Here is a 12,514-nt window from a genome sequence, read left to right on the forward strand (position 1 = left end):
AATGGCTAGGGTAATAGTAATTTCTTCAGAGAACTGTTTAATTTTTCATTAAATAAGCTGAAAGACTTTTGAATACATTTTCAAGTGCTGAAAAAGCTCCGTGCTTCTCTCTTCTTCTTGCATCCCACGTTTCTGATAATTGATGGAGTACAGATGTATTTACTTTTAATTTGAACCGAGTTCCTAGCATCATTTGTCCGGTTGAACACACACGGACTAATGATACTTCTCAACTGAATTGCTGAGGCTTTTTTTTTTTTTTCTTTCTATATACTGGCTGAATACTAAACAGATGATAGATAATAAAACTGCCTTTGCTTCTTAAATAATAATGCAGTTGAGAACAGTACAGACTGTTCCAGATGAGCACAGTGACAAAGGAAGGATATCATCACTACTACTTTTGTGTTTTATTTGCAAAACTGCAGGAACTGGTTTTCCAATTCTACCCATGCAGAAAGTCCACAAGTAGAGGCTTTTCAGTCTATACGGTCACAAACTTAAACCAATTTCCCAGGCTTCCAAGCCTTCCAAGCTCTTTCATCTCATATCATGCAGAAAAGTGTTTTGTTTTTTTTTTTTTTAAGAATGTGCAACATCACACAGTAACAGGTAACACAAAGATGCAAGAGATGCCAGTGAATGTTCTAATGGGTGATCAAGCAGGATCCAGATCAACTTTTAAATAGTTAACATATGTGCTGGTTCTCTGCTGAATCCTAAGCGACCAAATTCTTTTCAGGGAGAAGCAAGAAAATGAATTAGTGAAATACCATTGGTAGGAGAGGTGAATAAACAGTGATGCAGCCAAGTTTAAGTAGAAGTTAAAGTATTTCTTTATCTGTTTAAGAAAAATTAATGCAGATGAGGTTGAAAAGGAAGGGAGGACAGTTTGGAGAACAGAATTATATTGAAAACAGTGCAGAAAGTGCAGAAGAAGAGGAACGAAAGCAAAAGAGAGAAAGCAAACTGAACAGTATTTAAAAAAAAAAAACAAAAACCTCTTCAGAGATACACATTACATTATAAAGGCACCTCATACTGTGAGGCGTGACACAATTTTTTTCCCTACAAGATGCTATCATTAACCAAACTTGTTGATCTCCCTCTCATTACACAATAAACACTAGTGACTAAGCTGACACTTCTTTGCTTACGGATATTTATTCAAATGGCTAGGGTGCATAACAAACCATAGGCAAAACTTTTCCTGCAAGACAGAGATTTGGGATTCTGAGCAAGGATTTCAAAATACATGCAGTACAGTGTAAAAACATCTTACAATTTTTTTCTGGAGTGCTTGGAAAATTCCTTGCATTATATGAAATTATCTGTCTATCCTAGAGATCCTGCATGTCCTTTATGTGTAGGTCACAGGCACATGTGGTGTCTCATCAAGTGACCCTTTTATTCTTAGTGAACTGAGTTCTCAGTAACCAACAACATAAATTTTAATTAGTGGCATAAAACCCAGGCACGTTCTTGATATTCAGTATCAGAACATGTAAATGTTAATTGTTATTTCTCTGACATTTCCGACACCTGCACTTACTGTTTCAACCATATTTTGGATTAATAGTGCATTGCAATTCAATCCTCTTAAGAGGATGCTATGCAATAAATTGACAGTGTACAACTACAATCATTTGATAGTAGATTAAAAAGCTTCACATAGCAGTATATTTGGAAATGGTTCTGATCTATGTCAACGACAACAAAATATTTTTTATGTGTTATTGATTAACTGGAGAGTTTAACTTCAGATCTAATCACACACCAGTTACTAGTATTGCAGAAAATTCAATAACTCTCTAGTCAGCTATGCATTACTGACACAAACAGTTCTTTCAAACAAACTTTAAGCAGAAATTTTGATTCCATATCAACTGGGTGCATATATCTAACATAATAATGAAATATTTTGACACTTTATTCATTGCATAAATTATTTATTTCCCTGGGTGAACTGCCAAAAAAGTTCTGCAACCTTTATCTATTTCTGAAAGTTTAAACAATGTGTACCCAAACTTGATCTTACCCATTCAGTGCAGTAACATATGGAGAACCACATAAGAAAAATTTCAGATAGGGTAAGAGGGAAACTGCATAATTCTGAAAACTTTTGGAGAATAAATGTTACAGACAATCATATGGGCAATATAATCTTTCTCTTGAGGCCACAAAACACCTCAGCACTATGGAATTAAATTTCTAGAAAAAGTGTCCAAAGTCCTAATGATATTTTATTTTTCCGCAGTTTCACCAAATACCTTTCCTTTCTATTCACCCAAATGCATAAACAGTAGTCTCAGTAGTTTAACATGCCAAATGATGTTCAATTCAATCACTAACTATTTTGTCAGATATTTTCACCTTCTGTTAACAGACAGTCTTCTGTAACTTATTGCTTACTCTCAGGAACTCTGAACTTTCTAGGCAGCTCAGCTACCTGACATGTAGTTTCAGCTACTGCTCAGGCTCCAGTAAATTCTGTTAACATGAAATCATTAGATACATATAACATATCGGGTTGACAGATGAGGGACCTAATTTTAAGTATTAGAATGTTTTGCTTCTCAAAAAAGAGAGCAATCCGTATCTTGGTATTTGCAAATTATCATCCCTAATTATCACCCCTGTAAGAAAGGATTTCTTTCTCTTCAACAACTTTTAATGCTTCACTTCTGTACTCAGATGTGATGTACTATCTGGATCCTTAGTTTCGCAGAATACTGACAGAAATAACCGAATGATACTTAATAAAAACTGAAAATGGAACATACGAATTACTCACATTTTTTACGTCATTTTCATGGTGAAAAATATATTCGAACAATGCCTGTCAGAAAAATATTTAAAACATTGTCATATTTGAAGATAAAAATTGGTAATATTATTTTAGAGTAATACAGAGTCTTGATTATGTTAGGCAAAAATTAATTCTTTGCAAAAGCAATCACATTCACACATCACAATTGCTGACATTTACATTTAATTAAGACTTGAATAGACAAAAACTACAGATGTGCTACATTGTCATTATCAGGAAAGCATTCTAATTCTTAATTTGTTGCAAGAGATTAGTGGAACTGTCTCTTATCTTTGGTCCTTAAAGTCAGCTATAATTTGAAAGTGAATATAGATTTGAAAACCTGATACCATTTTCATGACTTTTTAACTGTAAAATCAACAAGTGATCTAACAAAGACTTTTTGCAATGTATAGTTAGGTGCTTATGTAATGCAAAATCTACTTCAATTAAACATAGGTTTGTTAAGAATGTAAGCTGAGCAAATTTTGCCTTAGGGAAAAAAAAAATTCTAAACCATACAGAATTTCGGAATCTGTAAAGGAAAAACTTCTTTTTTATTTGTAAATGATAAATGCTAACAATATTGCGCTTCTGAAACTCAAACACACCATCATAATACCAAAGCTTAAACAAGTTAGATGCATCAGCTGTGCTGTGGTAACTGCTCATAAGCCCACAACAATACTCCTGTATAAAGTTAAGCAAGTCATACTACCTTGTAGCTGTTCTGCACTAGAATATAGAAGAGTATATAACAGGTAATGGGGGTGGCTTTTTAAGTGAGTAAAATGATGCTGAAAGATACTAGATAACTAAATGGAGACTGGAAGCCTCTATTCCCAGAAATGTAGTATGGGTGCTAGTATGGTTCAACTCACTTGACCTTTTTCTGCATACAAATCCCAGGTCTTAATTGCTTCAGAAGAATAGAACGTTTTTCTAAATTCTTATTATTCATTATAAAAAACTAAAAGAAAGTATTGCCCCATGAGGAAAGAAAGAACGAACGAAACAGCAGTCTACTAAAGGCTTCCATGACTCTTCTGCCAGATTTTCCTAGACAAAATTCTTAAAAGATTTACCTTAAGGAAACTAGAGAATTACTAATGAATTATCATGTCTGGTGAGGAAAGTAAACCACAACCTACTTTTCTTCTACTTTTAGCCAGAAAAGACTCCAAACGGATGATTAAAAGACATTCAAGAATTATAAACAAAAACACATTTATAGGGAGATTAGAATAGGTGGATGACAAAAGAATAGAAAATAAAGATGTAGTGGAACATCTCCTCCTCTAGTTCAATAACAGGGAAGCATTCAGCAAAAGGGAGTAAATCTAAAGTGATAAAAAATGTTTTCTTGCATGGCTGGCACGAGGAATTTACTGCTGTTATCTATAGGACCTGACCTTCAAAAGGATTTAAATGACTGAACATTCACTTGGATAAAAATATCTACAGTTATCTTAATAACTCTATTAAAAACCCATAAGCTAAAAAAGATAAAGCTCCTGTTTTATGCCATACACCAGATGCTAACTGAATTTACCAGAGGCTCTCTCTGGCGACAGGTGATATCTCATATGTCTACTATGGGGTTTCCTGCGCTAGTCCTTAACATGGCTGATGCTAGTCAGACAGAAGCCACATTCCTGTATACTTCAAAACACTGGAAGACCTAGTCATGCAATAAAAAGATAGATAATCTAACCTAAAAAAAGATGCGATGAGTATACTTTGCAAACACATAAGGAAGAAGTACGTAGGAGGAGTATATACCAACATGAATGGACAGGCTAATTATGTGAATTTAATATTTGCAAGATTTATCACCCTTTTGCACCTGGAAGAAGTGACAGCTCAAAAAGTTTTAAAACTTTAATCAATGATTCTTAACATAGTGCAGTGTACAGTCTCACCTGCTGCCTTGACTTTAGCCTTAATGCTGTCTTGTTTAAAAAAACATTATAAAACCATGTAGCTCCAAATCTAAACTTAGATCTTACATTCTGTGTGAAATGTTAATGTCATAATGTATTAGCTTCATAATCTGACAAGTACATTTGCTGCCTATGGATGTTTCTGTGACTGTTGCTTTACATTTTTTGGCTGAAGCCTCTTTTCATACCAAACTGAAGGAAGACAGAGCTACCCCATTGTCCCACAAAATGCTAATGAAAAACAAAAATTGTTAAAATTATATATGTTTCTCATTCCTGAGAGCTGTTGCTGAGAATAAGTATTTCATCTGAAAGCTAAGCTACCTACTTAAATAGTATATAGAGTTACCAAACACAATTAAAAACTAGCTATGTTCAAGCAGAAGAACTCAGCCTAGTTTCTTATAGATGTGTCTTGTGTTTTTTAATTCTTCCCAGGTTTCTTACATTCTCCCTATTTTACAGACTATGATGGATTTAGAATAACGTGTGTGCTGGCTGACTGCTGGCAAGGACATAATTGGACAAAAGGCCTGCAGGTTTTTCAGAACTGATAAAAAACTGGCTTGTAACTGCCCTCAGATGATAGTCTGGAAGTCTTTCATTATCTCACCAGACTACAACTTACTATATTTGATGTCTATTCTTCTGCTTAGTTTGGTTAAGAGGCCAAGGGACAGAGATGTAAGGAGTGGGTGAGGAACACAGTGCGATCACACAAAATTTATTTCCTTTGAAAACCACATTGAAAAGCAATCAGTCTAATCAGTCTAGATCAGGTTTTAAAAAGCAAAGGAATTTGTTAATCATTTATGAAAAATTATTAATTAAAGTTTTGGACTGGAGAAGCTAATTCCCACCAGTAGATTATTAGGTACTGCTAGTCTTCTAACAGTGTTCACCACTACGTTTCTCAAAATAGACTGAATACATACAGGTTCTTTTAACTCTAGGTTGCTAGCCAAATATAGCCCCTGAGAGTGTGTCTGAAAGTTGTTTGATACCTTGTGCAAAATGAGTTTTTGGTCTCAATCCAACAGTTGTTTTTTGTGAACAACGTATGCACAGAAAACATTTTCATCTATACAACTAACTGGTTGTGTTGGGGAAAGATTCAACCGAAAGGCCACAAAGCGATAAATCATTACACAACTCTTAGGTCCCTACCACTCAGAGCTGAAACCCCTAAGTTGGGCAGATAACCTGGATAAACCTGTTCTACGGGCAGAGAGTCTCTGTTTCAATGGCTGTCAATCATAAGATCTCAACTGAAAATGAAGAAGAATTCTGAACAAAAAGATGAAATCTTTTTATATAAAAAGTGCTAACTCATGCCATAAAATCAAAGAGACAAATCCAAACCACTTGAAGACTTTTAGGACAGGATTGCCATCTATTTGTACACAGAACTGTATTTCCGGACCCTAAGGAGGGTTCTGCTGTGGTTTTTTCCTCCTGGCTTTTTTTTTTTTTAGTTGCCCTTCGTCACTCCTGTATGCACTGTTCAAAGTTATTTACCAATGGAATATTTTATTCTATACAAATGCTTTTCCTAGGTTATACTTTCAACATGACCTCTTCAGACATATTTTCAATTTCAAGTCTGGTAACCACTGTCAAAAGATAAGTAACACATTATTTTTCTGAACTTTACATCTACAACACAGTTCGTCATTGTTTGTATCCCCAATCCCATGTACAGTTACATTAGAATGATGCCAGAAAATAAGAAAAAGATATCACAACATTAACCAAAATAGTTACATACCTTTGCCAGTTTGGGTTTTTGAGCATATTTTGCTAAATTCAGTCGAGACAGATTTATGAAAGGGCCATCTGGATTTGTTAGCATTGAAGCCTGAAGGGGAGAAAGAAGTTTTTAAGTGGGAAGATCCCCTACAGTCTTCCTGAAAGTTTTCAAAATATTAATAGTATACAAAAAAACCCCCACCAAAACCAAAAAAACAAAAAACCCAAACAAAGCATTTGTAGATGCACTGCTCTGCCGTACAGTACAGACTCTTCTTACTGAATTTCATCTTTTCTGAAAGCCAGGACTTTGCCCTACTCCCATATAGTCCCTGAAAGAGGCTGCATGAATTACCTTTTGGAACTACCTTTTTCTTCCCTCTCTCCACTGTTTCCATAATGTGCCTAAAAGCATGTAGCTTAGACTAACTGTTAGATGGACTGAAGGTATTTGGGACACATAACAAAAAAATCTTCAAGAAAGATTTAGAAAGATCAGGTCATACCTGCAATTGTGAGAAGATACCACATTTTGCCATTCATGTGATGTTAATCTGTATTACATATTTGTGCCAGTTGCTGTTTATTAATTTTGCCAACAGGATAAAACTAGTATAGTTTATTTTCCTTATCTTCTGAAATGACAGACACTCAGAGATTAATAATTGTTTTGTAGTAAACTGAAAAACTTGGAGAAGGTTTCAACATACTTAGGGTGAAATCATGTCATAGTCTTTTCATGGCCTTCAGTGAATAAAAATGAGTCTCACAGAACTTGTGAATTTGGAATTTATGTTAATTTTTATGAACTTGTGAATTTATGTACTTTTTTTTATATAAACAGACTAGCAAACTAACAAGAAGTAACATTTTCAAACTCCACTTTGAAAACAATTTAAACAAAAATCTAAAAATGCTTACCTCCTTCAAACTTGAGTTTAGATGCAGCTTTTAAGTCAACTACAATATCACTGTACCAGACACTACGACGAAGAAAGCCATCATTCTGAGAACAGTCAAACAACTTACTGTTCCTAGCCTGACGTATCTCCCAGAAGCACTAGTAATCGGACGAGCTGTGAGAGCTGTTCGAGGTGTTTTTATAGCCTGTTCCATAGTACTTGGCCGTCCACTTTGTGTGCTGGGTCTCACAAATCCTGTAATAGGTCTTCCTGATTGAGTTACCGGCCTGAAGATGTTAAGCACATTATCCTTATGTTGAGTAGTATTTATCGATGGAGAATTTAAACACTTGTATCTGAAGCATTTAATTTTCAGAAGCTAAATTTAGGATTTGCTCATTTGCAACTAGTCACAGTTTTTAAAAATAAACAATCATACCTAACAGCTGGGCTGGGGCCTCCACCTTGGCTAGTTCCAGGGAGTTTCAAAGACGTTCCTGGTCCTATAAAATAAGAGCATTTCTCACTTCACATTGAGATACTACACCCTCATCCAGGGGACTTTAAAAAGTTATTTTGTCTTACAATAAACTGGAAATTTCTTTGTTCAAACTGAGCGGACATAGCACTAGACAAAGAAGACAAAAACAAATATTGCACTGTGCTACTGATAAATTGTCAGACTATTGCAAGAAACCTGCCACGATGAACATGGTTTTCTCACTTTTACCCTTCCCATTCTCTCCCCCACCCCACCTGAGGGAAGTGAGTGAGCAGCTGTGTGGGCCTTAGCTGCCTACCGGGGTTAACCCACAACAATTCTTAAGAACACCTTAGGAGCAACAGAAAGCATTGAAGTAAGACAGGTTACTGGAACAATGAGATCATACTAATTTGAAATGGTATCTTTTCTATCTGGGACTAAAATAGCACCCAAACTTGAGTAAGTAACCCAAAACCTTCAGCTACAGGGCAGATGGAGAATGATATCTCATGTCATTAGACCCATGTAGGACCCCCCAACCACCATTTAGCGCACAGTAAAGTTCAAACTCATCCATATCCACAGGTCGTCAATGAAAACACTGAATTGGCTTGAGCCCAGGTGAACAGATGAAGGGTCCCCCTTTTCACATATTTCTGTTTTGACAGTGGAATATTAAGAATAGTTCCTGCACGTAGATTTTCTATCACCTTCACTGACATTTGATTATTGTCAGTTTTTCTAACCTCCCAAGTGAATGTCTAAGAGATGTTTTTAAAAACTTGGTTAAAAGCAAGATGAGACATCTATACCTTCTGGTCTGTTTGCTGCTTGTTACCATGTACAGAAAGAAAGGAGATTTAAGTTGACACAGCCAGTTCTTGACAAATCACTGCTACTCATCTACTTACTTGACTCCTTTAACTCCCTAGTTAATGAAATAGCTGCAATTATCCATAGCTGCAATTATCCATAACACTAATTAGTATGAGTTTCTAAAAACTATGTTGTCAAGGTAACACTTTTAAACAAGACTACAACCTTAGCTGATAAAATTAATGGTGTTAAGAGTCCAAAGGTAACATATTAGGAATTTTCTGTAAAATGATGCTATAGGTCATTTTTATTAATAAACAAGACTGATGGAAAATTAACCCAGCAAAATTATAAAAATTTAAAAACTGGTGGAAGACAGATTTCATTATACATGTCTGAAGAGGAACCACAGAAAAGTAGCTGTTTCCAGTGGACCCTATACAATTTAGTAATTATTTAATAATGCAAGACTGAGAGCAAAATCATTATTAACATAGTTTAATCTGGAAACTAAGATAAGGAGAGATGCAAAATTGAAATGGACACGTAACTGATGCAAAAGGATTTGCACTGCTTAGTACACAAAGTACAGACAATACCAGTTGCAATATGGGAGCCATGGCTACAAATTTTTAAGTCTGTAAGCTATAATTATAGTGGGGGAGGATATCCTGAAAGATTTGCCACAGTAAAAGATCCTGAGTCAAGACCAACCATGGCTAACACACTTTAAGAGCAAAAGAAAAAGGCCACAGTCAGCAAGCACCCATTTTTATTAAATCATGTGTAAAAGTGGAAGTGATCACAGACTCACAGAATGGTTGAGGTTGGAAGGGACCTCTGGAGGTCATCTGGTCCAACCAGGCTCAAGCAGGGCCACCTAAAGCCAGTTGCCCAGGACCCTGTCTACACGGTTTCTGAATATCTCTCAGGAGGGAGACTCCACAACCTCCCTGGGCAACCTGTGCCACCCTCACAGTAAAAAAAGTGTTTCCTGATGTTCAGAGCCTCCTGTGTTTCAGTTTGTGCCCACTGCCTCTGGTCCTGTCACTGGGCATCACTGCAAACACTGTCCCCATCCTCTTTGCACCCTCCCTAGTGATATCTGTGCTTACTTTTTATATAAAAGTGTAACAGAAAAACACTTCAGATGTATAAAGAAAGTAAAATCAAGCTGTAGAATAAAAATTTATTTTCTGTGTGTCAGTGGACTGTTGTCTGGTTTGCTGACTACAACTGAAAAAGCACGCAGATTAATTGGAAAGGTTTAAGAAGAGAGTTTCAAGACTCAACTCAAAAATTAAAAGATATACCTCAGAATGAGAAGATTGTTTAGCTTACCAAAGAAAAGATCGCTGGATGACTTATATGACATTTTTAACTATTTACTTTGGAAATACGCCTTTGAAAATAAAGATTTCATATCAGGCATAAAATGTACACAAAGAAGCAACAGCTGGAGCTATAGTTGATAATTCCAACAAAAGATACGGCATACACTGATAAAAACTAGCAAATTTAATAATTTACTAAAGACTGCAGGGGGTTCTTTCCCTCTGGAAAGTTCTTATACTTTCTGAAAAACTATACACTAGCTCAGGCACATCTAGTGGATTTGAAGCACGAATAGCAAAGTCTTATCTCAATGATTCAGGAGTGCAGGCTACACTATCATAATGATTTTCTTTGGCTTTGAAATCTGTGACACACTATCCAGAAAGTCACCTTTTTTCTGTTTAAATACAGTATGAACATATTTTTCCAGGATGCCTTATTTCTCAATCAAATGACTTTTTCTCTACCACAGGGGACATAAAATAAAATAAAAGTCTAAATTATATTATTATGCTGTTTTAAGACAGATACATGTAATTAGATTATCATAATGTATAAACACAGCTTGAGTACTGCTTGACTGTTTATATGTGACCAAGCATGTAATGACAAATTTTAAAAATGTAATCAGATAGATATGTAATTGCCTACTTCTATCCAGATGAGAAAAGCTTTTAATGTTTCAAATATTAGTTCTGGCCTATGTCCAGTTCTTCCCTTTAATTCCTTGACATGGTAGGTAGTTAAGAGCCACATCTAATAAGATGCATAAAAATTCCCATGTGGACTGTACTAAAGAAGCAAAGAAAAATAGAAATAATGCCAAAAAGTAGTGGAAGACTACTAATTACTGCCCACTTAGAAGGGAACTGACGATGCTGAAAAAAGCTGCATACAAGAAACAGTGACAGGGCTGAAGAACTGCCCTGGGAAGGAAGAGAGGAAAAAGTAGAGAAAAGCAGAAGAGAATATATCAGTTCAGAAAATGTTTGCGGGAAATGATACAAAAAGGTGATGTCAGATTTGGCCAGACTGTTGCCTACAGTACAGGCATATGGATGAGATTCACAGTACATCAAGGGCATATATTTTTCTCTAGTTTCCCCACAGTGCCTAAAGAAGCCAGAAAGGAGTAAAAGAAATCAATGCCCTGATGGAAAAGAGCTAGTGAGTACAGAGATGTAGAGGAAAAGCTGACAAAACACTATTTGTTTCAACCCCTGTCTGACAGGCCTGAGCACTACATCAAGATCATGTGGTGTATCTCAACATTGCCATGCAACCATAAAAAAATCTAAAACCCTTCTTTGTAGCAATAGCTAAAAGTCATATCAGGTCACCTCAGTATGTACTATTTTATGCTAGATGACAATCCTGACCAAAAGAGCTCTTGTTGCTTCAACATATTTAAGTGAAAGTCGTTCTTACGTGCGACTTGAGCAATGGCATTTTCATCTAGCATCATCTCTGCGATTCCTTCTTGATCCATATCAATTTCATCCACGTACACCATTTCTGTCAAAGCTCGTGTTTTCAGGCTCCAGGCAGCCTGAATAAGGATAAAGTAAAAAGTAAAATATCTTCAAGACACCAAGTGAATACTCTAATCAGCAATTTTGCCATTTTTTTATTATTTTTCCCCTCACAGTTTTAATAGGCTTGAATAAGGTACTTAAAGAGCTGGGTATATCCATCAGTTGCCTGATGGAAGTGGAAAGGGGACCAAGATTTTAGACAACTCTTTTGGAGTAGAACAGCTATAGTAACTGAGTTTGGAGGACAGAATTTCATGCCTCATGAAAAGTCATGGTCACAGGCAATTCTCTGAGATCTTGTGCTTTTGAAGAAATCCCCAGCTATCAGTGCCATTCAAAACCCACTGCTGACAGACACCTTATTTAAACTGGGATGGGAGAAGAAGGTAAGTAAACCACTGTAATGCAAAATAATGCCCTTCCCAGGCATCTTCTGTAGAGAAAGACGGAAAATCTTTCAACCAGTAGTTACAGATACAGTACATTACTATCCACAAGTGACAGTCTTTAGAAAGATAATCTAAAACTCCTTTGTTCAAAGCATCAGCTGTAAAAAATGTGTAAATGTATACATTAAGCATCTCAGACTGTGAGATTATTGGCGTACTTTTTAGTGAAATGAACTGACAAATTACTACATTAAATGTCTTGGAGGATTGTATGAGCAGTGTGGAAAGGCAAGCATAATTCTAGCCTATGTGACAAGCTTTGTGTAGACTGTAGAGACACCAAATCAATGGGGAAAAGAAAAACCAGTGGCAGCCATACGGAAGTACCAACAAAATAAGTGCAGATCCAACCACTTTGATAACTTAATATGCCTGTAATGTACTCGTAGAGCTGGCATGATAAAGGGAGCCACAAGACCAATCCCTGATCTTCCTTCAGATATTGAACAGATCATCATAAATTTTCCACAGTAAAAATCACTGCCAAAACAA

The 12,514-nt window shown here is 36.0% G+C and overlaps 1 protein-coding gene across 1 annotated transcript in view; it reads right to left on the reverse strand.

Moving 5' to 3' along the window:
- The window catches only part of TTC8 (tetratricopeptide repeat domain 8), a 44,622-nt gene that overhangs the window by 18,626 nt on the left and 13,482 nt on the right, over positions 1-12,514 (reverse strand). The window contains exons 3-7 of the mRNA XM_082318306.1: positions 11,467-11,587; positions 7,843-7,906; positions 7,531-7,690; positions 6,521-6,610; positions 2,795-2,839 (exon numbers count right to left, since the gene is read on the reverse strand). Of these exons, the coding sequence (XP_082174432.1) occupies positions 2,795-2,839; positions 6,521-6,610; positions 7,531-7,690; positions 7,843-7,906; positions 11,467-11,587 (480 nt within the window). The remainder of the gene's footprint in view (positions 1-2,794; positions 2,840-6,520; positions 6,611-7,530; positions 7,691-7,842; positions 7,907-11,466; positions 11,588-12,514) is intronic.

This window comes from Platalea leucorodia (genome assembly GCF_965183815.1).
Source record: "Platalea leucorodia genome assembly, chromosome: 7".
Classification (NCBI taxonomy): Eukaryota; Metazoa; Chordata; class Aves; order Pelecaniformes; family Threskiornithidae; genus Platalea; species Platalea leucorodia.